This window comes from Mchenga conophoros, linkage group LG18, assembly GCF_057382185.1.
Source record: "Mchenga conophoros isolate Kocher_MC1m ecotype Shallow Benthic linkage group LG18, M_conophoros_male_GT1.1, whole genome shotgun sequence".
Taxonomy (NCBI): Eukaryota; Metazoa; Chordata; class Actinopteri; order Cichliformes; family Cichlidae; genus Mchenga; species Mchenga conophoros.
In genome coordinates, this window is record NC_140543.1 from 492,242 (window position 1) to 517,100 (window position 24,859).

Consider the following 24,859-nt stretch of genomic DNA (forward strand, 5'->3'; position numbering starts at 1 on the left):
CAGTAGATGTCCTGGAGAGAGGGAAGAGAAGCAGCTGTGAGGATGCTCTCCATGTGCTCATTATGGGGGTTGAGGCTCTCGCACACCCAGGACTTTGGTGCTGCTTACCCTCTCCACAGCAGCACCATTGATGGTTAGTGCAGGGTGTAAGTTCTCCTGAAGTATATGATGATCTCCAACCCAGCATCTGACCAATCACAAAGGGGCATTTCACAGGTCGCATGACCCCTCCTCCACAGAAACGATCCTCGTGAATGCCACCTGCTCCACACGTTATCAAATGGTGACAACAGAGATCATGAAAATATAGCAGTAAAAATTCTTCAGTTAATCACAACAAACCTTTTAACTCTGGTTAACGGTTTTATCACTGAGCGCACTCAGAGCTGCGGTTGGTTTCTAAGGCGACGGCTGCACAACCTCCCCTCGCAGCTTTGCACGCTCTCAGCTGCAGACTCGCTGCTGTTTGACAGTAAAGAACAAAGTGAACTCAAATCTGATCTGAGCTCAGCCGGTGCAGCGGACCTGTTTCAGGAGCAGATATTAATGCTGCTCACTGCTGCTGACAGAAATAATAATGAACTTATTATTTATTAAAACATCACACTAGTAAAAACTTCACAGCCTCCGACTGTTCACACACAGAGCTGTGAGAGATCTTCCAGGAATGGCGACAGTATTTTCTGGAGAACTGATTGGTCAGCAGGTGGTGATGGAAACATCAGTAAATCGCCATGTTAAGAAATGAACCACCTTCACAGTCCAGAAGCCCCAAGCTTAACCTTGAAGGTATCCGGATAAGACGAGGTCCTGCGTCACAGTACAGCCTCCAGCTTCAGGTTCAGACCTGTCACAGGTGTTACTGCAGCACAGTTATTATACAGAAATGCATTTAAAGCACTAAACACATTGAAGCCCTGTCAGTTCTGTCTTTGTCTGTAGTTGGAGACCACGGCGAGTTCACAATGGGAATCTGTGACAGGAAGCAGGAAGCACTTCACAGTTCTCATTCCTGTTCTTGCTTGTTGTTGTTGTATGTCATTGTGTCCACTGTCGTGTGTCAGTCTGAAGGCCAGCTTCAGCTGCTCTAGGGCAGTGTGTCCTCTGCTGTGGTTCCTGCAAATTTCAAACATGCAGCAGTGCAGCCGCTGCCTTGATCACACAGCCTTAGCTAATTATGTTTCCAAGATGCCTTTACTTTCCAAGGCTTTAGAGAGAATTGTTTTCAGTCAACTGAGATGGATGGAATTTTTTTTGTGTGATTTATTTAATTATTTTATTTATATCTTATGTAATTTTATTATTTAGTTCAAATCTACAGCACTTTGTGCTTTATGAATAAAAGTGATGATGATGATGATGCTCTGCTGTTTGTGGATGAGCTGTGTTCATGTTGAAGGTATTCAGGCATGGTCCACAGCTCTGAGGGTATGAACATCACCAACCTCTGAGCTCTGCTTCATGAATCTCTGAATCATCAGCACAGACGATGGAGTCACTGACCTTGTTCTTACCTGCTGACCTGTCTGTTCTTGGCTGTTTGTGTCACCTCTCTCTGTGTCTGTTGATCTTGTTGTTCAAATAAATGTGAACTGAAGAGTCTGGGCCTGTGTAAATTTAAGTTTGAAGCAGACGTATGACCCTTTGTTGACACCTGAGTAACTCTGCTGTGGTTTGAACTGCTGCAGAAGTGTCCTTAAGTCAAACCTGCAGAGCTCAGCTGTGAGTTCTTGTTTGTCTGCAGGACTTGTTTATCTCTGGAAACAATCAGCTTGTCCTCCGCTCCACTTAGCACAGCGAGGAGATGTTTCCCAGCATGCTCTCTGCCCGGTGCAGTCCTGGTGACATCAGCTGTCCTCTCACTGATGTCATGGTTTCATGCGGTAGTGTTTTTTTTTAGCTGTGTGTGTGTGTGTGTGTGTGTGTGTGTGTGTGTGTGTGTGTGTGTGTGTGTTGCCCTCAGTGGCACTTGATTCACTTCCTGTGAACACCTGAGCTCAGAGCAGCTGCAGGCTGTCACAGATCAGAACACCTGAGACTCACGGGTCTCTGTGGCTCCGCCCCCACCCCTTTAGACAAACGGAAGATTCACATTAGGTACCTATTACCTTGCAGTACTGACCTTTGACCTCTGAGACAGTTTTCTGTCCTATATCAGTTGCTTGTCCACTTAACAACAGCATAACCACAGCCTCACCAAGCTTTAAACTGTGCAGCACTGTCATCGCTCAGTTCCTGGCTGTTCCTCTCAAAGTGGAAACACACACTTCTTCTCATTCTAAATATAAACAGCTGTCCTGTGAGCTGCATGTCATAAACCTGCAGATGAACCACGGCAGAGTTTGATCTGCTGATGAACTGCTGAGACCGACATGAGAAGATGAAGAGGATAATGCTGATGAAGGTGGCGTGGTGGTAGACTTCCTGTGATGTTTGACTTAAGCTTGATAAAATCTTGTGGCAGCTCCTGCAGGCAGACTCCCACTCAGTAGACAAAGTCAGCCTTTTCTCTTTCTCTCTCTCTCTGTTTACTCAAGTAGCTCAGGAAAATGTACTGGTTCATTTCCAGTAACTGATCAGCTGACCAAGAGCAGCGATCATTCAGGCAGGTGATGAGCACAGGTAGGACGGAAGTTTGGAAACGAGGCTCAACAGAACAGTTCCCTGTGGTTTTTTCTTCTTCACCTCTGATTTGGACTTCCTGCAGCTTATATGTTATTTATTCTTATTTCCTGCTGTCTGGTGTAAATGTCAAACAAGCATCTTCACACTGGGCCCTGCAGGAGCCCATCAGAGCTCCTTCAGACCTTTATCAGTCCTTATTCGTCACGGTCCGGGGTCTGTGACCCAGCATTTTGTGTTTTTGAATTATGAATAGTCTTTGATTTCATTGTTATTTCGTTTCTAGTCTCTTAATTTCTGTCTCTGTGCTTCCCCTGAGTTCCTTGTGTCATGTCCAGTGTTGGGACTAACGCGTTATTAAGTAACGCGTTACAGTAACTACGTTATTATTGTGGTAACGAGCACGGTAACTAGTTATTATGCCAAAATCAGGAACGCGTTAGTCGTTACTGGGATTTAGATAGGGTCGTTACTTCGTGTGGTGGCTATCGCGGAGCTTCCACAGATTCAGTAACATTAGCAAGTGGTGGAAGCCAGCAGGTGGATGAGAGAAAGCAACACGTTCTGGGGCTGGAGAAAGGGGATGCAGAAGGAAAAGAGACCCGAGGCAGCCGCCGGTCCAAGTGTGAACTGAACTTCAGGTAAGAAGTTATGACCTGCAGTCTATCTGGGTCAGATATAAACCAAGTTTAGGTGGAGTACGTAGCACTTTCTACGTAGCACTCATAATTCTTATTCTCATGTATATATCTCATGCACATATCTTTCTTTCTACATAGCACTTTAATTCTTATTGTCTGCACTGAAGCACCGCAGCAATTTCCTAATGTTGTAAACCTCAACATCTGGCAATAAACCCATTCTGATTCTGATTCTGATTCTGAGTTTATTTTCGTTGTGCTGACTTTTTCCGTACTGCGTGCTAGCTAGCATGACGGAGTTTCTATACAGCTGGGTGGTGCTATGAAGTTAATGATGTTGAACTTTATTTTGTTCATAAGTTATTAGAGTTGCCAACCGTCCCGTCTGGTATTCAGAGAAAATATTACGCGTTTCTTATTGAGGTGAAAAGGAACAGTTTGTCCCGTAATTCAGCTACAATGAAAAAGACACAAAGCTGGAGTTACTCTGTGTCTTTGCTGCACAGCTGCCTCTTCTTCTCTCATTCTCCCCCTCTCTCTCCCGTTTCTACTTCAATCATGAAACTGATCAATGATCAGCTGATCGGCTCTCTTGTTTATTTATCGCTCACTTTGCGCCAGAAAGAGGAAACCAGCGGATGTCGCGCTAAACAACAGCAGCACGTTTAAGCTTGATCAGCTGTTGTTAGAATGTATTTAATATTAATTTCTAGTATCAGCTGATGTTTGCTGGAGCCACAGCTGTAAAGCTGCTGGTCATGATATGGTTTGGTTATCTGGTGAGAGGGAAACATGAAGATGAAACCAGGAGATGTCCTTACTGAATCATCAGAGCTGAACAGGTGATGGAGAAACAGGTTTACCCTTTAGGTGACATGGATGAGTTGAAGTTATGAACTGTTTCTGAGAGACAAATAACACCAGGATCCTTTTCTAAGTAGCTGACAGCTGGTAACTGTGCAGGGGCGGGTCTAGCAAAGTGTTGCCAGGGGGGCAGGTAGGGCATTAACAGGGAGAGGGGGGCACAAAGACATACTTTTCTTTCTTATTCTCATTTAAAATTTCTAGCTTTTAAAAAATAATTATCTGAATCTTACAACAAACGATTGATAGATTGATGCATATATACCATCAAAACAGTGTACATCACTGTCACAACAGCGTTTGTTTTCATTCAAAGGCTTTATGATTTTTCCTATAATGGTGTCTAAAATGTCCGGGCCAATTTTCTGTCCCAGTCCAGCTCTGTATGCAGCTCATCTGCAGTCTGGTGTTACCTACATCTTCCTATTCAGAAGGCAGAATTTCCGAGTTCTGAGTACAATCAAAGCACCACGACTGCAGTTTTTGTGTTGGATGTAAAAGGCGCACATGACGCTGTGACGTAGGCTAGAATCATGGCAGCAGTCAATGACGGTCCAGGTGTGGGATTTCTCTCGTGGAAATATGCACAGTATCTTTTCCTTTCTATTGGTAGGTGGCACAGTGCACTGTGGCAAGTAAGCAAGCTAGAAGACTGGCAAAGTTATGGAAGAAACACATTAACAAGAGAATTCTGAGTAAAACCAAAGTTACTTTCCCTAGTAACTAGTTACTTTGAAAGTAACGAGTAACTTGAAGTAACTGAGTTACTTTTGAGAGAAGTAACTAGTAATGTAACTAAGTTACTATTTTAAAGTAACTTACCCAACACTGGTCATGTCTGACCCAGTTGTGTCATGTTTCCTGTTTTACTTTGACAGTCTCGAGTGCCTGCCTTACGTTTCCTGTTTTACTTTTCAGTTTTGCTTCCCCCAGCCTCGTTGTGTGTCATTTCCTCGTTATCCCTCTACAATCATATGACCCCCTCAGAGGGGTCAATTGTGTGTTTAAGCCCTCGTGTTCCTCTGTTTGTCGCCAGATCATCTACGTATTTCCCAGTGCATTTCCTATTTTTCAGTTTTCACATCTCAAGGTTTTAAAGTTGTTTATACATGTTTCTAGTTTCCTTCCTGTTTAGCTTTTGTCAGTGTAGTCATTATCTTACTGCGCTGTGTTTGTGTTTCTTCTGCCTCAACAAAAGGTGTGTTTTCAGTTTAAGTCCGTTGCCAGTGTTTGCATTTGGGTCCACACTCTCTCCACTCCACCCCTTTGCTACTACAGTTAGGTGGAGTGGAGAGTATTGTAATGTAGACCCTACAATAATACATACAGAGAAAAAAACCCAACAATCATATGACCCCCATGAGCAAGCACTTTGGCGAGAGTGGGAAGGAAAAACTCCCTTTTAACAGGAAGAACCAGGCTCAGGGAGGGGCGGGGCCATCTGCTGTGATTGGTTGGGGTGAGAGAAGGAAGACAGAATAAAGACATGCTGTGGAAGAGAGACAGAGGTTAATAACAGATATGATTCAATGCAGAGAGGTCTATTAATACATAGTGAGTGAAGAAGAAACACCCAGTGCATCATGGGAATCCCTCAGTAGCCTACACCTATTGCAGCATAACTAAGGGGTGACCGTGGCTCAGGGGGTTGGGAAGCGCATCTGTAACTGGAAGGTTACCAGTTCGATCCCCGGGCTCTCTGTCCTGGTCGTTGTGTCCTTGGGCAAGACACTTTACCCTACTTGCCTACTGGTGATGGCCAGAGGGGCCGATGGCGCGATATGGCAGCCTCGCTTCTGTCAGTCTGCCCCACAACTGTAGCTGCCTCCACCAGTGTATGAATGTGAGAGTGAATGAATAGTGGCATTGTAAAGCGCTTTGGGTGCCTTGAAAAGCGCTATATAAATGCAATTATTATTATAAGGGAGGATTCAGGGTCACCTGATCCAGCCCTAACTATATGCTTTAGCAAAAAGGAAAGTCCTCCATCAGACATCCATCACGATCTCTTCACACCTCAGGACTCTTTTCAGTCATTTGATCCACAGTCTGATTAATCACACATCAGTCAGTAATCAATAACAGGCCCTGATGCCCTTTAATTCAATTTTCTGAACATTGTTTTGTGTTTAAGCTTTGAGTTTTGACTTGAGGCCTCCCCTGTGAGTTTTCATTCTCACTGAGAGTCTGTCAGAGGTTCAGCTTCTCCTTGCTTTCTGTCATCTATCTCCTGTTTCAGTGCTGGATTTTCATATTAAAGCGAGAGTAACAGCATCTTTATTAGAGATGGCACGATACCACTTTTTTATGTCCGATACCGATATCATAAATTTGGATATCTGCTGATACCGATATGAATCCGATATAGTGTTTTTTAATCAACAAAACTGTTTTTTAAATATCTTGCTGCATTTTGTATAAGTTCATACTCAAGTTTAAAACAACAACTACACTAAAGCTATTCTGTTATACCTGTATGCAAAAAAAAAATTTCATAGTTCAGCAATACTGATCAATCTAATAAACTTAAACCTACACCATCCTCCCTATTCTGGTATTTTAAAGAGTACTTAGCATAAATATTAAGCAACCTAACTAATAGGGTTCCAACTCCCAGCAACAAAAATAAATAAATAAAAAATGGGGAACCACCCCTCACGCTCCACCTCATGATGCTTAATCGACGTAATCAACCTTAATTTGATGCAGTGTGAAAAAAAATGCACAGAAATCAATTATTTTTCAAGAAATATTAAATAGATTCAACATCTTTCTTCAACAAAATTGCAGACTGCACAGATGGTACCTTCCCAAAGGAAAAAGTACTATAGCTTACTAGGGTATATATATTAGACTTAATAGTCACTATATACAGTAATTGACTTCTATTCATTTTACTTCAGATTAAAACTTTGGGTGTCAGATAATTATTTATTAAAAGCTCGACATTTTAAATGAGAATAAGAAAGAAAAGTATGTCTTTGTGCCCCCTTTTCCCTGTTAATGCCCTATCGGCCCCCCTGGCTAAACTTTGCTAGATCCGCCCCTGCACAGTTACGTCAGCTGTAGAAAAAGATCCTGGTGTAGAAAGTAATAATAAATAAATTCTAACAACAGCTGATCAAGCTTAAACGTGCTGCTGTTGTTCAGCCGCTGGTTTCCTCTTTCTGGTGCAAAGTGGGCCAAAAGCAAACAAGAGACACGGACTCGCGACAGAAAAGCCGATCAGCTGATCATTGATCAGTTTCATGATTGAAGTAGCAGCAGGAGAGGCAGTCGCTTGTTAAGCTTAATGCAGGAATGCTTTACAAACATTCAGAGATGGACTTACACACTTGCTTTACTTCTCTCGGGGATAACTTTGTCGGAGATGAAATGCCGGGTTGCTAGCGAAGCTCCAAATGCTATCCAGACCACCTACAGGTCCCGCATGCCACAGCCGCTCTATCACGTGATGCATACTGCTCCGACGTGCTAACGTTCTGAGGTGAGTTACGGCGTGTTGCAAGTTTTGTGAGGTGCTTTCGTGATATTTAATGGATCGATTACATTTTTTATTTTTCTCCGATATCCGATCCAGTAATTTAGGTCAGTATTGGACCGATACCGATACGTAATATCGGATCGGTCCATCTCTAATCTTTATGTGGCCATCTCAGGCACAGCAGCCCCACCCACCTGTCCAAACCTTCAGTCAGAAGAAACTGAGTGGAGAGTCAGTATCAGAAGGATCATTTTGAACTGTGAATCATACAAAGCTGCTCTAGAGACCTGGGACAAACATACAGCACTTAAATGAACATGTTTGAGGAATGCTTTGCTGTGATCTATCCTTGTTAGGAACTTGTTCCTATTAAAAATGATCTCTTCCAAAAATATCTCTGTAAATGTCAGCGAGAAACTGTGAGGAAGAGGAGCAGGAGGAGTTTCAGACAATGAAGATTTTTGTAATGGGAGGAGAAAATGTTGCATGACGGTGAGCTGAGGAAACCTGGAGGGTTAGAAGTTGCAGGGATAACGTTTGTGCTCCATCTCCGTCCAACACAGAAACTCGGCAGGGTTCAAAAACCCGTAAAAACTTCAAAATGACAAAGTCCTCATTACAAGTGTTCAGGCTTATTGAGGAGCACTTATTGAGAAGATGTTCATTAAAACAACACATGAAGAAGCTGCCGTCCTCGGTCCAAGTCATTTGACTCCTCCCCCCCTGCTGATGAGGCGGAGCCTAACACCCCCTCCTCAAAGGGAGCGGGGTTTGTGTGACAGACAGAGAGTGGCAGAGAGGGATAGAGCGTCGGAGCTGCTGCTACTCTTTCATCAATAATCAGTCATCGTCATCTGATGCAATTGCTGTCAATAACCTACAGATCCACAGGGGACGGTCCGATCAGCAGCTGGAAGGTAAGACTGCTGGTTTGTGTATTTAAGGTCAGAGTTGGCAAAAACAGCAGATTTAAGAGTGAGGAGAGTGCTTTCAGATTACTAGAGCAGATTTAACGGGATGAAGAGGAGCTTCAGATTAACAAAATCCTTTAAACTGGGCTAAAATATGTTTCTATAATCACACTTCTCCAACGTTGTACGTTTGCTTCATAAAAAGTTCAGAGGGTAACACAAAGAGATGCTCTGCAGCAGCACTCTGAGATAAATCCTTCAAACTGAGCTCATTTACATCGCAGTAATGTTACCAAACTGATCATTGGAAAATGACTGAGTTACATTTTGATTCATTTGTCTCAGGATTTTGTTAAAAATTCAAAGTGAGCTGAGAACTCATTCATGCCCTGATAGAGTTTAATGACATCATCAATATTAAAAGAGAGGACAGGTGCTTACGGTAAACTTTCATTCTCTTTGGCTCAAACGATCCCACCAGCAGCTCCTGCCACTGACATCTTTTTGCTGGCCACGCCTGTTAACCTCAGAGATGAGCTTTCTGCGTCTCCCGAGCATGCTCACTGTAATCATCCTTTCCCTGTGGGAGACGTCCGGCTGCGGGGCAATGACGCTGAACTCCACGGCCCTCCTTCAGGTGTCAGCAAGAACACGAGGAGGGGGAGCGGGTGTCTACTCCACCCAGAGCAGGAGGAGGAGAAGCTGGGTGTGGAACCAGTTCTTCGTCCTGGAGGAGTACACGGGAGACGAGCCGCTCTACATCGGAAAGGTACGAACTGTAGATTTACAGATTTAGTCTAAATGACGGCTCCAGGCCCAGGGCCCGTGCAGGTGCCCGTGCAGGTGCCCGTACCGGTCCGGGCCTACGTCCTGGCTCTGCATCATAGATGTGGGGTTCAGATGTGTCGGTGCGAAGGAGATGTTTCTGTGCAGCTTTGTTGCAGCAGATTTAAAGTGTCTCTGAACCAGAACAGAAACTCGTTTTTGTTCCCAGCAGCAGTTCATAGCTCATACTTTTGTTTTGGATGAGAACTTTAAGCATGTCACAGACCCAGAAGTCCAAACAGAAACCAATAATGAATAAACAAAATTCTTCAGGGAAAAAATTAAGAAACATAAAACTAGCGGTAATTCTACTGAATCTAAAGTGGATTAAAAATATGACAAACTTTAATCAGGAAGTTCTTCTGGGTACTGGATTAGGACTTTTCCAAGAACATCGGATATCAAACTGGTATTTGGAAAGCGTTCATTTGGAGAAAGCCCAAAGACGAAAGGGAACAGAGTGAGGGAACTAAAGGACATCAGGAGGAACTCCACTCTGAGTTTATGGTGTGGATGGATGTACCTGGTGAACCTGGTACAGTGTGGCTGTGGTTCAGGAGTAAGAGTGGGACGTCTCCTAACTGGGAGGTTGATGGTTTAATCCCTGGCGTATACTGAGCTCTTACTTGTCCATTGTACTGTGTGAATGTTAGCAGCACTGAGTCAGGCTTGTAGTAAGAAATGTGGCATAAAAACACCAGTTTGTTGATTGTGCAGTTCAAAGGTCAAAACAGTGAAACAGGTGATGCTTATTTAAAGTGAAACGGGCACATTTGCTTTGTTTCACGGCGAGCTCCACCTTTGAAGGTTCATTTTCTCGAAAATAACAATAAGAAATATTTGTTGTACTCAACTGGTTTCCTGCAGCTCCACTCTGACCTGGATAAAGGTGACGGACAGGTGAGGTACGTCCTGAGCGGCGAAGGAGCAATGTCCATCTTCTCCATTGATGAGGACACCGGAGACATACACACCACCAAAAGCTTGGATCGGGAACAGCAGGCGTACTACACACTGAGAGCTCAGGCTCGAGACCGAAATACCAACCTGCCGCTCGAACCCGAGTCCCAGTTCATCATCAAGGTCCAGGACATCAACGACAACGAGCCCAAGTTCCTGGATGGACCGTATGTGGCCCGGGTGGCTGAGAGGTCACCTGTAGGTGAGTCCAGAACCAGCTTTTGTCTTCACATAGTCCCGTGTGAACAGGCAGATTTCATGTGTGAGTGGAGTTAGCTTTTTTACAGTCCACTCGTTTCTATCTGCACTGAAGTCACCTCAGCTGAACGTGAATTAGATCAGCAGCGATTCAGCAAGCAGAAGCCATTTTCATAGACTTCTGCTTGTAACGTGAAAACCTGATGTCATGCAGGCTTTTAATGTGAAAGTCTGAGGTTGAACAGGCAATGTACAAACCAGAGCTGAGCAGGTTCTTGTTGTGAAACACCTGGATAGGTTTTCTGTCCTCCAGGTGAGTCTCCTGTTGTTGGTCCCATTGCACATGCTCACTAGTGTTGATCCTGAAACGTTAAGACTTCAGTTAAGTCCCTTGGTTTGTTTTATGAAGACACCATCTCAGAATTCACTAGTTGGAGCAAATCCAAATTTAGGTTTGACAGCGTTTCTACGAGACGGCAGCACTCCCTGTTTGAATAAAGTTTGATTTTGTACAGGTACGTCTGTGTTGACCGTGGTGGCGACAGACGCCGATGATCCGACCTATGGAAACTCCGCCCACCTGGTTTACAGCATCCTGCAGGGGCAGCCATATTTCTCTGTGGAGCCAAAGTCAGGTGAGCGTGTGGCTGTGAAACGCAGAGAGCACTTGGTGACGCCACGACCAGTTGGGATTAAACTGCTACAGACCATGACTGACTTTACCCATGAGCGTTTGGCTGCAGAGTTGTCTGTAACCACCTTCGTGTTGAAGGTGACACGGTCACGCCTCCTCTCTGAATCCTCCTTTGCTGCTTCACACATCAGATGTAGTCAGATTGCAGCAGATTAAAGCGGATTAAAGCAGCTTCGGCCTCTTCGCCTGAAGCCGCTTTATTTACTGTGTGTAAATGAGGCCACATGATGTCACGTTCACATCGGTTTGTGTCGGCGCCGCACAACACCTGTGACCTTTTTAATGTCAGCATGTGGATCAATTATGAATGCGTCATGTTGATTATGTCACATTCCGATGTTTGTCATCTGGGCGCTCATGCTCACCTTCAGACTGTGCTAATGTCTCACCTGTCTGCAGGTTTGGTGCGTACAGCCCTGCCCGACATGGACCGGGAGCTGCGGGACCATTACCTGCTGGTCATTCAGGCCAAAGACATGATTGGTCAGATGGGAGGTCTGTCAGGAACCACAACGGTCACTGTGATGCTGACTGATGTCAACGACAACCCACCTCGCTTCCCCCGCAGTGAGTCTCACCTGAGAGCATCCTGTTAACACCTGTTCATTGATATTTGACTCTCTCCTTTTCCTGTCCTTCTGGATTCAAACCTAACAGAGTTTCTTTAGAAATCACAGCTCCTCCCTCTGCCTGCTGGATTTTTAACAGTGAGCCTGCAGAGCGTCGTGACCTTATTCCAACATGATGTCCTGAGATTGCGGAGTGTTACAAGTATTTAGGGTTGTTCTTGACCACAAACTGTGTTTTGAGCCTCATGCTGATGCCACTACCAAACAAGTTCAGCAAAAACTGTTCTTTTTAAGGCAAATGAGATCTTTTAATGTCTTATCTGAAATTTTGTCCTTGTTTTACAGAAGTTTTATTGAATCATTTATCTGCTTGGTTTGGTAACATGACTCTGAAGAACAAGAATCGGTTGGGACTTTGGGTAAAAACTTGCAGCGAACTCTCAGGGCGTTTGGCAAGACGGACTTTTGACCATTTGTAACAAGCATGTGCTGAGGAAGGCTCATTCTGTTAACCGTTTGAACCATCCACTTCACACTGAGTTTGACTTGTTGCCCTCTGGCCGTTGTTTTAGAGTACCTGTGAGGACGACCAAAGACTCCTGGTTTCTTTTATCCCGACTGCAACCTGTCTTCTTAATGGAAAATAAATGTCTTGTGGCTTTTTATTATTGTTTTGTTTATTCTCATTGTTGCACTGGTCACAGGCTGCCTCTCTGACCCAGTGCTTTATTTTGTATTTTTGAGTCTCTTATGTTAAGGTTGTATGATAAGTTCCTTTGTTATTCTTATTTAAGGTTTAGTTGAGTTTTGGTTTGCCATTATTATCATCTGTCTCATGAGTTTTTTAAATTCTGTTTCTTGTCTTTCATGTGTTTTAGGGCTGTGTATTGTGTTGTCATGTCTACGTCTCCATGTTTCCTGTTTTATTTTGAAAGAGTCTGGTGCGTTCTTGTTCATTGTGACTTTCCACCTCGGCTGTATCCCAATTCAGGGTCTGCAGCCTTAAAGGCCGCATTTTAAGGCCGATTACGTCACAGCGACGCGCCGAAGGCTGTCCCAATTCAAAGGCTGCTCGAAATGCAGCCCTCAAATGCGTCCTTCATTCCCCTGAATTTTAAGGACGTGGTGGTTTAGACTTCGTGGCCCACCATATCCCAGAATGCATAGCGCGGCGGTGGGTGTGGATAATTTTGCCGAAAAAAACGGCGGATGAGGGGCGGCCGAAGAGTAAACTTTAAGTAAGTACTGAATATGATGTCACTTATTTATGTGCAAATGTTTAATAACGAAGAACATTAAAACATTCCTGTTGGCCACATGTCGGCAAAGTCACGTGACATCAGTGACGTTTGTACTAACTTGGTTTTAAAGCCTTTACTTTAAAATATACGCCGTTCAATAGCTGAGCTTCATCTCACAGAGAATGATCAAAGCTCATGTAGAAACAAACAAATGAACAAAAGATTTTCTCCTTCATTTCTGTCAAACACAGCTGTATGACACGTTTCCAGCTGTTAGTATCATGGTTGCTAAGCAACCTGGGCAGCGCAACGGAGGCTAGACCGTCCCACTTCACAAGCCTCGCACTTCCGGCCTTAGCGGTCTTTGAGTACGCGGCCCTTGAGGATCGTTGAGGCTGCAGACCCTGAATTGGGATACAGCCATTGTGTCAGCTGTTTCCCCATGTGTCCCCACTTCCCCTGATCACCTCCTGTGTATTTACGTCCTCTGTTTTCTGTGTTTCATTGTCAGGTCATCTGTGATCCCCACCATAGTCTCTCATAGTTTTCATGTTTATCTCCTGCCACCAGCCAAATAAAGGCTCGTTTTTTTGTTCACCTGACCTCTCCCTGCTTCTGGGTCCTGTTCACAACACATACCCCGCTGTGACTGCGCTTGCTGTTGCACTAATTTCCCCAGAGACAATAAAGAATTGAATTGAACTGAAGGGGGCGCTGCAGGCACTCATTCAGGCTTCATCCTCTGTGACCCACAGAGAGTTACCAGTTCAGCGTCCCAGAATCCACACTGGTGTCAGCGGTGGTCGCGAAGATCAAAGCTCTGGATGCGGACGCGGGTCCAAACGCTGAGATGGACTACAGGATCCTGGACGGGGATGGACTGGGAACCTTCAGGATGCTCACAGACCCCCACACACAGGAAGGACTGGTCATCCTGATCAAGGTTCTGGATTGTTTGTAGGTCACAGAAATCTCCAGTTTTTGGTTCTGATGTTTCTGTCCACTGTGAACTCTTCCGAGTCTTCTCGGGACGCGTCCCTGTGATCGTTGCATCATCGCGTTAGCACTGGCCTCGTGTGCGTCCCAGAGGACGTCCCTGCTGCTCGGCAGCTGCTCACAGCTGTTTAAATTTAGCTCGCTGCGTCTCTTGCAGATGACATTTTTTTTATTGTTCTGATTTTAGATTCATCGCTCAGATAAAGGTTTCCTTTCTGTTCTCTTCTGTCAGCAGTCGTGTCTGTTCCAGCACAATGAGAATAAATGTGGGTGTCACCTTCACATAATCGCATGACCACGTTTTACTGATGGCCACGCTAGTTTATTCAACCCAGTAACATGACTTACAAAGGAGAACAAAAGTAGATAGGTTTCCAGCTTCGGTCAGTCTGACCTCCATGTGTCGCTGGCTCCAGCGGTGGGCAGCAGATAAATCATCTCCCCGTGTGTAGTTTCAGATCTGGGCACCACTAACTGAAAGCCCTGCTGATATGAAGTCAGATACATCAGGGCCTGAGCCATCCTCCGACTTTTAAACCATTAGCAATACTTCTTGGAAGCTAAGACAGGGAGTTGGAGTGATGTGCTCTGTTTTCTAACTGCAGCCGTCTTTCCAGCCTTAGAGGAAGCCAGTAAGTAGAGCATCGTCATCCCTGTACACACGAATAAGCCTCTCAAGTCTTGCTGGACACATAAAACATCTCAGGCTTGTCTCTGTTAAAGTGCCAACTGTCCACAAAAAGGTCTTTTTGTGACAGAGCCAACTCGTCTGTGTAACCCACCCTGCATTCATGACATAATGGACTGGAGGACTGACCCTCGAGCCTCCATGAGGCATGGAGCTAATTCCTGCCTTCTACCTGTCTGAGAAGCACACCTGAGTTCTCACCTGTACTGAGGTGTAACAGTAACGGGGTCTGTTTTCAGGTGACCATCTTTTAACACATTTATGAGAGCAGCTTCTGTGCTGTGACTGAAACATTCAGCAGTTTGATTAAAAGTCACTTTCCCTTACTGGTAAATTTCATGTTAATGAACACTAAATGCAGCAGGATATAATTTCTGTTCTTTAGCGATGCAGAGAAAACGCCAGCAGGATGTGTAAGACGGCAGAAACATCCTGGTAGCTTCAGTTTTCTTTATACAGAAAATAACTGATTTGAGTTTGTAGGTGAAATAAGCTCCTGAGGTTTTTACCTTCTGATTACGTTGGAGAGCCGTGTTCTCGTCTGACTCGCAGCTCTCTTAATAATTACGCTGTAGTTCTTTTCCTATTTGCTGCCAATGTGACGTTTCTAATGTTGTAAGCTGGACCGTGGTGCACAGACTCTGTCATAGCTCTGGCCTCCATTCCCATGAAGGCCCCTCTTGATGAGGTGCAGCTCAAACATCTGTTGGTGTGCTGTCAGGCGGCTCAGCTTTGTAGGAGCATCCACAGCGCTTCAGAAACAGTTAATGCATCGTGGCGTTTTTGTTACGCTAAATATTCAGAAGTACTCGGATCTCCAGGGCGAACAGCCTGCACTCAGAGGCACCTGTGATGTCATGTCCTCCCTCCTCCTCAGACTCTGGACTTTGAGACCAAGACCAGCTACGCTTTACGCGTCGAGGCATCCAATCGCTACATGGACACCCGCTTTCTGTCAGCTGGGCCGTTCAGCGACGTGGCGACAGTCCGGCTGCAGGTGGAGGACGTGAACGAGCCTCCGTGTTTTTCCCCCCGCATCAGCCAGATGGCGGTTTCAGAGGCAGCGCCGGTGGGAACTGAGGTGGGATCGGTTTCAGCTCACGACCCCGACGCCTCAAATTGTCCCATCAGGTAAGACGCGAGGCGGTAAAATCACTGCAAACACATTTCCACCAAAACGCAAAGACAACACCTGTGCTCCTCTGCAGGTACGCCATCGACAGGAAGTCGGACGTGGAGAACTACTTTGACATTGACAGACAATCAGGCGTGATCCGGACGAGCAGACGTCTGGACAGAGAGCTGAGCGCTCTGCACAACATCACTGTGCTCGCCACAGAGAGCTGTAAGTCACATGACATCAGTTTGTCTTCCTGCGAGCAGCAGGTGTATCTGACAGGTGTGTCTGTCTCAGTGGATCACTCTCAGGTGGGCAAAGCCGTGGTTCTGGTCTCTGTGACAGACGTCAATGACAACGCTCCGAGCTTTCCCGTCGAGTACCAGACATCCGTCTGTGAGGACGCCCAGCCGGGACAGGTGAGGCTCACTTGTGGCTTACAGACAGGTGTTCACAGAAAGGTGAGCGAGTGAGCAGAAGGCGAGTGAGCAGGTGTGTAGACAGACAGGTAAATACAGCTGCTGTGGCTGTGATGTCACTGATATCCGTTATTTAATGAGCATCGTCTGTGAAATCTCTGTAATCTGTTACTGAGATGGATCCAGAAGTCCCTTCTCAGGTCACATGAGCGTTGGTGACTGGATGTGCTTCTGATTTTCTGCCTCTGTTTGACCTTTGACCTTTAGATCATTGTGACGCTGAGCGCCGTGGATTTGGATGAAGCCAAGAATGGACATCACTTCCTGTTTTCTTTGGCTGCCAAGGCTGCCTGGAACCAAAGCTTCGTCCTGAGAGACAACAACGGTACAGTCCACCTTAATCAGTATACAGCAGAACTGTGCAGTCCACCTTAAAACCAAAGATAACTTCAATGAAACAGAGCAGCTCTGTGGTGTACATGGACCAGCCTGAATTTAAGGTTTAACGCCTCCTGTGTCAGTGATGTTGTGGCTGGTAGTCACATTGGAACCTGTCACTCATTGGTTCATGAGGAAAATAAGGGCCCTTAAACTGGGTGTAAGGGGATCACTTTAGTGCTGCAACAGTGAATTTTATGTTAACAAGCTGACGTCATGCACCGCCTGTCCTTGTTGTTCACTGGTGGCTACCTGCACTGAAACAGGATCCGCCCGTTAGCCGTAATATTCCCTTTGGAGACACTTTGTGAGTGAGGACTGTGTGGAGGACGGCCCGTTTGAGTTGTGTGACCTGTCGGTTCAGCGGACCGCCCGGTTGGTGTCCCACGTTGTCTCGTCTTTGTGTGTTTGTCCCTCGTGGTTTCAGCGAACACACTGAGCGGTGCCATCTCTTTCTAACCCATTACCACAAAGCAAAAACCTTCACAGGATCTCCAGCTGCCAATCATCCATGAGCTTCTCGCTGTAGCTCCTCCCACACGTTTTAGTTCTTTGCTTGGCATGGCACCCCCTTAGATAGCACTCTGTGTTCCACCTTAAAAGCTGCTGGTGATGACGTCGATCTGTCTGTCTGTCCTCAGACAACACGGCGTCTGTCCTGACGTGGCGGGCCGGGTTCCTGCAGCGGGAGCGGCCGCTCTACTTCCTGCCGGTGGTGATTTCAGACTGCGGGACTCCGCCTCTCAGCAGCACCAACACGCTGACCGTCAGCGTCTGCGAGTGCGATCTTCATGGAAATCGTCGCAGCTGCGTCCAGGAGATGTCAGCGCTGCTGCTGCCAGAAGGCCTCAGCCTCGCCGCTGTTGTCCTCCTCACCGGTCTCCTCACACTGCTGGGTATGACCTGAGACAACGTCGCACCTCTTCAAGTTAAACTCAGTAAAGTCAGAAACAAGAAGTAGAACCTGGTTGGCTTAGAGCTGATCCAGAACCTCTGTCCATGAGGTAGAATAAAAAAACTAGCTGAAGCTGGAGTAGATCATCAAACTGATGAAACTAGAACCAAATCTGAAGTCACCTGAAAGCAGCGAGCTTTTAGTTTTTCTCCTGTTTTTTATTTTATTGGGTATATTTTATGTTTGTTTTTTATTATTTAGTTCCAGTGTAGAGCATTTTGTGTCAGCTGTGGAGTGCTCTATAAATGATGATGACTTCATTGGGACACTGACGGGCTCAGCTTTCACGTGTCTGCCAGGAACATTACCCCGACCAGCTGTTCTCAGCGTCACCTGTACCATCTTGTCAGGGTTTGGTGGGGTCTGTGAAAACGATCGAATCAGCTGCCAGTCAGACGCTGCATAAGAAAACCTGTAGTGGTCTTTGGAGAATTTCTGACATAGAAAGGGTTACAACAGACGACCTTTTAATGCTCGTCTCTATGGAGATGGGTTTGGGGGGTAGCAGGAGGAGAGAAGCTGCAGAGAGGCGTGTAAGACTGCAACTCTGCTTCCTGGTCCCAACTCTGGATAGTCATATTTTGGGGGGTTTAATAAATTTTTCCATATTTCTAGAAATAAGAGCTGCTCCATCCAAAGTGGGATGGATGCAAGACCAGGTTTCCTCCAGAAGGCTTGCCAATTATCTATGAAGATAGCTGGAAGCTGTTCGTTGGTCTGTAGCAGGGAAGCAAACAACTCTACCAGTGCAGAGAACAACAACAAATATCACACAAGGAGTAAAGTAGGATTCTGATATTGTGTGTGTGGAATTCTGAACCCATGTCACTTTCAGGAAGATGAAAACTTCCACATCCAGGGTCGTGCTGCAGAACTTCATTTAAAATTACTTGACTTTGCCGCCATCACCTCTGCCTTGTAAACTTTTTAAGATGACTCCACCCCTTCGTCTGCCCTTAGGTGTCGCTATGGTAACAGGGGCCATCAGACGCAGAAGGAAGGAGCCTCTGATTATTGACGATGAGCGAGATGTTCGTGAGAATATTGTTTGTTATGACGATGAGGGCGGTGGCGAGGAGGACACCGAGGCCTTCGACATGTTCACGCTGAGACACCTGAACGAGACCAAACGGAGCTACCATGTCACCGCCCCTGAGCCCCCGCCATCCAGGGAAGATAAACACCAACTGTTCCAGGAGTTCATCGAGGACCGGCTCCGGGAGGCCAACCTGGACATGACGGCACCACCCTTTGACTCTGTGCAGACGTACGCTTTGGAGGGCAGCGGGTCAGCTGCTGTGTCGCTGAGCTCGTTTAGCTCGTTAACCTCGCTGGAGTCGGAGCAGAGCTACCACTTCCTGAGTGAGTGGGGGCCAAAGTTTCGGAAGCTTGCAGAACTCTACAAAGACCGCAAGGGAGGTGGTGCCTCATAGAGTGCACGCCTTGCGGCAACAGGTGTGTGGTCTGTTTAGCCCATATGAACTGGATTAGTCCTCACACCAGGAGCTCTGAGCACCCTGAACCAGAGCAGAACCTGTAGAAGTACCGGCAGCTGGACCTGGAACCAGCCAGCTCGAGCTTGAGCTGCCTGACTGGACCTTTACGTAGTTACTGTGAAATATTTCCTGCTGTTGTTATTTCACAATAAAAGCTTGCCAGTTGTGCTGCTTTTATTTTGTAAGCCTGAATGTGTAACAACAGAAATAAAACTGAATTTATGAAAACTGCAGCTGCTGTTTTTACTGCTGTAACACGTCCCAAACGCTCAGCCTCTCCATGCTGACGTCGTCCTGTGACGTATGCACAACTCTGAATTTGGAGGAAAAACTTTTCAGCAAAAATGTTTTTAGTTTGTGACTCACTTTGATTTATTTTTTTTTAAGATTCTGATGAGTCCAGACTGAACCACTGATGGTTCTTCACGTGTGCTCACGTGTGACAAGCTTAGTGGGCGGGGCACAGAGATGCTTTCCACCATACAAAAAACATCTGGTATGTTAAATGGAAAGAGTGTTTGCTGTCCACTGAAACTGAAATGAGTGACTGTGAGTCGCTGCTGGAACAAACCAAGTATTACAGATATAATGCATCTTTTTTTTACCTCCAACTTTATTTCAACAGAAACTTTTAACGACCACCAGCATCATACAACTGTAGTGTAAAATTATCATACAGACAAAGATGGGTGTGTATAATTAAACACATAGGAAGAAATACCGATTAAAGGGGAAAAACAGTGAGAGATACAGTGACGCCAAATAATTAAATAAAGACATTAAAAATATTACAAATATGAATGGTTTTCAAAGTTTTCTTGTTGTGAGGAACAAATTGTAGATTTCTGTTTCTGTGCTGAAAGTCTGAGAACTTCAGATGAGCGAGTCTCTCAGTCAGTCGTTTTGATCAGACGCCGTCAGAAACGAGCGACTTGTTTCCACGAGACCGGAGTAAAGCTAAATGTTTCTATATCGCTCTCATGGGTTTAGAGGTGTTGGATTGTGTGTCCACAGGTGTTTGTACTTTGCGTCGTAATAAAATGACGGTAAAAGGCTCCGCCCACTTCCTATCCATGTCTTACCATGCAACGACTCTGTGAATGGACTGGAGAAGTGTAGTGGTAGAGTCCTCCGTCAGGAATGAGATATGTGTGTCGACTTTTTATTCTCCCTTAAAATTATTATGCCATAACGCTGCACAGAGCAGCTCTGCTAACAGGTTATGGGCCCAGAGCAGCAGTAAAGAGATCCTGTAACTGCCAAAGGAAGGGCAGCGTTTCCTGAAACCGCAAGTTACCGGCAGGTGTTAAAAGTTTGGCACGATTGAGTGAGTAAGCGTTTTTGTGCATCATGAGCAGACGCACGGCAGAGTCGGGCAGTCGATATTCCCGTTTGCAGTTTGATGGAGATGAAAGGAAATATGAGATATGGGAAACGAAGTTCCTTGGTCATCTCAGACTACAAGGTTTGAAAGATGTCATCTTAAAGGCTGAGGGTGATGAAGAAGCCGATGGTGAAGATGATGACAAAAATGCAGAAGCATATGCAGAGTTGATACAATTTCTGGATGACAAAAGTTTATCGTTAGTTATGAGAGATGCAGTTGATGACGGACGGAAAGCCCTAAAAATTTTGAGAGGTCATTATGCAGGAGTGGGCAAGCCAAGGATCATAAGTCTGTACACCGAACTTACTTCTCTCACAAATGAAAAGAATGAAAGTGTGACGGACTATATTATCCGAGCAGAAGCAATTATCACAGCGTTAAAAAATGCGGGTGAGTCATTAACTGATGGACTTCTGATCGCAATGATAATGAGAGGTCTACCAGAGAGGTTTAAACCCCTGATTGTGCACGTTACACAGAGCGAAGCAAAAATCACATTTTCAGAGTTTAAAGTAAAACTCAGAAGTTATGAAGAAACCGAGAGAATGCGTGCGGCTGTAACTGATGACAACGTAATGAGGACAAAAGTGCAATTAGACCAGGATTCTACTTCATGGCGAGCAGATGACCGAAGATCAAAGAATAATGAGATTGTGTGTTTTAAATGTGGACTAAAGGGACACACTGCAAGAACGTGCCGATCCAGAGTATGGTGCAGTTTTTGCCGGAGTAGTACACACAAAGATGCGACCTGTAGAAGGAAGCTAAGACGGGATGAAGCGAGAGGGGTTGTGGAGAAGGACTACGCGTTCAAGACGGGCTCCGAACCCCAGAGGGTCCCGGACGGCGGCCAAGAGATGCTGAATAACCAGCTACTGGTGGATACGGGAGCGACGTCACATATCTTTACGAAGATCGAGAGTTTTAAGACTTTTGATGACACATTTCGACCCGAGGCTCATTGTGTAGAGTTGGCTGACGGAAGGCGGAGCAGAGGAGCTGCAAAGCGGCGAGGAGATGCTGAGATAAGTATGATTGACAGTAAAGGACGCAGTCACAAGGTAACATTGAAACAAGCACTCTACATTCCATCGTTTCCACAGGACATTTTGTCAGTAAAAGCAGCTACTAGTAACGGAGCCACTGTGGTTTTCAAACACGGGGACAGTTTTCTTAAACATGTTGATGGAACAAAATTCCCTATATATGAACACGAGAGACTGTTCTTTATAAACACTGTGCAAGAGTTTGAAGAGAAATGTAATGGATGTTTTGATATGCAAACGTGGCATGAAATTCTAGGACACTGTAATTATGAGGATGTTCAAAATCTGCAAAATGTCGTTGATGGAATGGAAATTAAGGGTAAAATCAACAAAAACATGCAATGTGAAGCCTGTATACAAGGGAAGTTTACTCAAACTAGGAACCGAGAACCAGATGAAAAGGCCAGGGCAGCATTAGAGTTGGTACATACGGATTTAGCTGGTCCGATTACGCCAAACTCTAAAGAAGGGTTTAAGTATGTTTTGTCGTTTGTTGATGATTATTCAGGTGCAACATTTGTATATAATCTGAAACACAAAAGTGATACAACTCAAGCAACTGAAAGATTTATTGCAGAGGTGGCGTCATATGGGAAAATCAAGTGCATTCGTTCTGATAATGGAACTGAATTTACAAGCAGACAGTTCAGAGATTTATTAAGTAGACACGGCATTAGGCAGGAAACTTCGGCGCCATATTCGCCTCATCAAAACGGAACAGCAGAGAGGAACTGGCGTACACTTTTTGACATGGCGAGATGCATGTTAGTTGAGAGCGAATTGCCAAAGTCTTTATGGCCATATGCAGTACAAACCGCGGGAGTGATTCGGAACCGATGTTTTAACAAACGCACAGGTCAGACAGCGTATAAGATGTTAACTGGAAAAAGACCTGATCTTTCTAGAATGAAAAAATTCGGATCATTGTGCTATGCTTATAAACAAAATAGGGGAAAGCTGGATCCAAGATGCGACAAAGGTGTTTTCTTGGGATATGACAAAAATAGTCCAGCATATTTGATCTATTTCCCAAAAACTGGGAAAGTTGAAAAGCACAGATTGATAAAAATACTAAATCCCGCGACAATGGATCAACAAACACAGAGTGATCAGATGTATGAAGATGAGGTTTATGAATCCAGAAAAGATGGTGAACCCAAACAGACGAAGGATGAGGATATTCCAGATGGTAGTGAAAGCAGTCAAACTGAGTCCGAGGTTAAAACTGAGGATAAAGTAGATGCTGGAGCTACACGTTATCCATCCAGAATCAGAAAGAGACCTGATTATTTGAGTGATTATATCACGGATGTGAAAGAGTGTGAAAATGAACAGATGCAAACCAGTGTTGATTATTGCTACAGATTGTTGTGTGAAATACCCACATCATTTAGCGAAGCTATTGTGTCAAGTGAGTCAAAAGAATGGGAAAAAGCGATGAATGAAGAAATCCAATCCCTTAAGGAGAATGACACATTTACTTTAACCACTTTACCAGAGGGTAAGAAAGCAGTGGGGGGTAAATGGGTTTATGCCGTTAAAAAGAACTCAGACGGATCAGACAGATATAACGCTCGATTTGTGGCTAAAGGTTTTAGTCAAACAAAAGGAGTTGATTATGAGGAGACTTTTTCACCGACTGCTAACTTATCGAGTGTGAGAGTTTTGATGCAGAAAGTGGTTCAGGATGATATGTTGGTTCACCAGATGGATGTAAAAACCGCCTATCTACACGCACCAATAAATGAAGAAATATATATACAACAACCAGAAGGTTTTGAGACAGAATCAAGTGAGACTAATAAACTGGTGTACAGACTAAAGAAATCACTTTATGGGCTGAAGCAATCGGGTCGTAACTGGAACCAAACCTTACATGACTATTTAAGCAGTTGTGGATTTAGACAAAATATTGCTGATCATTGTGTGTATTCAAAAGAAAGTGAAAGTGAAAAAGTAATCATCATAGTGTGGGTGGATGATTTACTCATTGCAGCTAACAATGAAAATGTGCTTTCAGGCGTGAAAGAAATGCTCTCTTCTAAATTCCAAATGAAAGATCTGGGGAAACTTAACCATTTTCTAGGAATAGATTTTATTCAAGAAAAAGAATGTGTCAGAATGTCACAGAAAATATATATTGAGAACATTTTAAAGAGATTTAACATGCAAAACTGTAAGCCAAGGTTAACACCCTGTGAACAGAAATGGACTCATTCTGATAAATCCGAGACATTACCAGATGTGAGGAGATATCGTGAAGCGGTAGGATGTCTTATTTATCTGAGCTATTGTACGCGACCTGATTTAAGCTATGTTGTCAGCAAACTGTCACAACATTTCAATGCGCCAACTGTTGATGATTGGACAGCAGTGAAACATGTTCTGAGGTATCTAAAAGGTAGTCGAGGAAAAGAACTGTGTTTTAGGAAACGTTCAAGTGGAAAACTAGGTCTACAAGCATACAGTGATGCAGATTGGGCATCCGATGTTTCTGATAGATGCAGTATGACAGGTTATTGTGTAAGCCTAAATGAAAATGGTCCTTTGATATCATGGAAAACCAAAAAGCAGACAACTACAGCACTATCAACTTGTGAAGCCGAATACATGGCATTAGCAGCAACAGTTCAGGAATGTATGTATTTGACTTATTTGATTCAAGATCTTGATGAGTTTGAGTATGAAATACCTATGATATTGGAGGACAATCAGGGAACAATCGCTTTGTCAAAAGATCCAGTGAACAGACAAAGATGTAAACACATTGATGTGAAATATCATTTTATAAGGTCAGCTGTACATGAAAGGAAAGTGCTCATTGATTACTGTCCAACTGAGTCAATGGTAGCAGATAGGATGACGAAACCAGTTTCAAAGTCTAAGTTAGAAAAATTCTCTGTATTTGTGTTTGGAATGTAAGATGTTTTTTCCGGAGGATTGTTTTTCCCCAACCTGTGTACAAGTGGGGGTGTTGGATTGTGTGTCCACAGGTGTTTGTACTTTGCGTCGTAATAAAATGACGGTAAAAGGCTCCGCCCACTTCCTATCCATGTCTTGCCATGCAACGACTCTGTGAATGGACTGGAGAGGTGTAGTGGTAGAGTCCTCCGTCAGGAATGAGATATGTGTGTCGACTTTTTATTCTCCCTTAAAATTATTATGCCATAACGCTGCACAGAGCAGCTCTGCTAACAAGAGGAAGCTCCAACAGGGTAAAACGAAATGACGTCAGTACTCCAACGGGGCGGAGCATAATCACGTGATTGAAGAGGCGCGCGGAGCTGCAGCGGGCCCGCGCGGGGGCG

The 24,859-nt window shown here is 44.8% G+C and overlaps 1 protein-coding gene across 4 annotated transcripts; it reads left to right on the forward strand.

Moving 5' to 3' along the window:
* Positions 1-7,356: 7,356 nt before the first annotated feature.
* On the forward strand, positions 7,357-19,344 carry LOC146552748 (cadherin-7-like). Of its 4 annotated transcripts, XM_085254187.1 has the most exons (12): positions 7,359-8,528; positions 9,004-9,291; positions 10,215-10,509; positions 11,021-11,140; positions 11,599-11,766; positions 13,765-13,952; positions 15,571-15,824; positions 15,902-16,038; positions 16,108-16,229; positions 16,497-16,614; positions 17,309-17,563; positions 18,583-19,344. In XM_085254187.1, the coding sequence occupies exons 1-12, from the start codon at positions 8,469-8,471 to the stop codon at positions 19,053-19,055; spliced, it is 2,478 nt and encodes an 825-aa protein (XP_085110313.1). In that variant the 5' UTR covers positions 7,359-8,468; the 3' UTR covers positions 19,056-19,344. The 4 variants fall into 4 exon arrangements, with proteins under 4 accessions (XP_085110314.1, XP_085110313.1, XP_085110310.1 ...); XM_085254184.1 differs by having other exon boundaries at positions 15,902-16,229; XM_085254185.1 differs by having other exon boundaries at positions 9,007-9,291; positions 15,902-16,229.
* Positions 19,345-24,859: the final 5,515 nt, after the last annotated feature.

Bases quoted from the DNA above. Each gene is read 5' to 3' on its own strand.
- LOC146552748 (XM_085254184.1), top strand. From the start codon at position 8,469: ATGCAATTGCTGTCAATAACCTACAGATCCACAGGGGACGGTCCGATC. The intron at 11,767-13,764 runs GTGAGTCTCACC...TGTGACCCACAG, and splicing joins CCCACCTCGCTTCCCCCGCA to AGAGTTACCAGTTCAGCGTC. The intron at 15,825-15,901 runs GTAAGACGCGAG...GCTCCTCTGCAG, and splicing joins GCCTCAAATTGTCCCATCAG to GTACGCCATCGACAGGAAGT.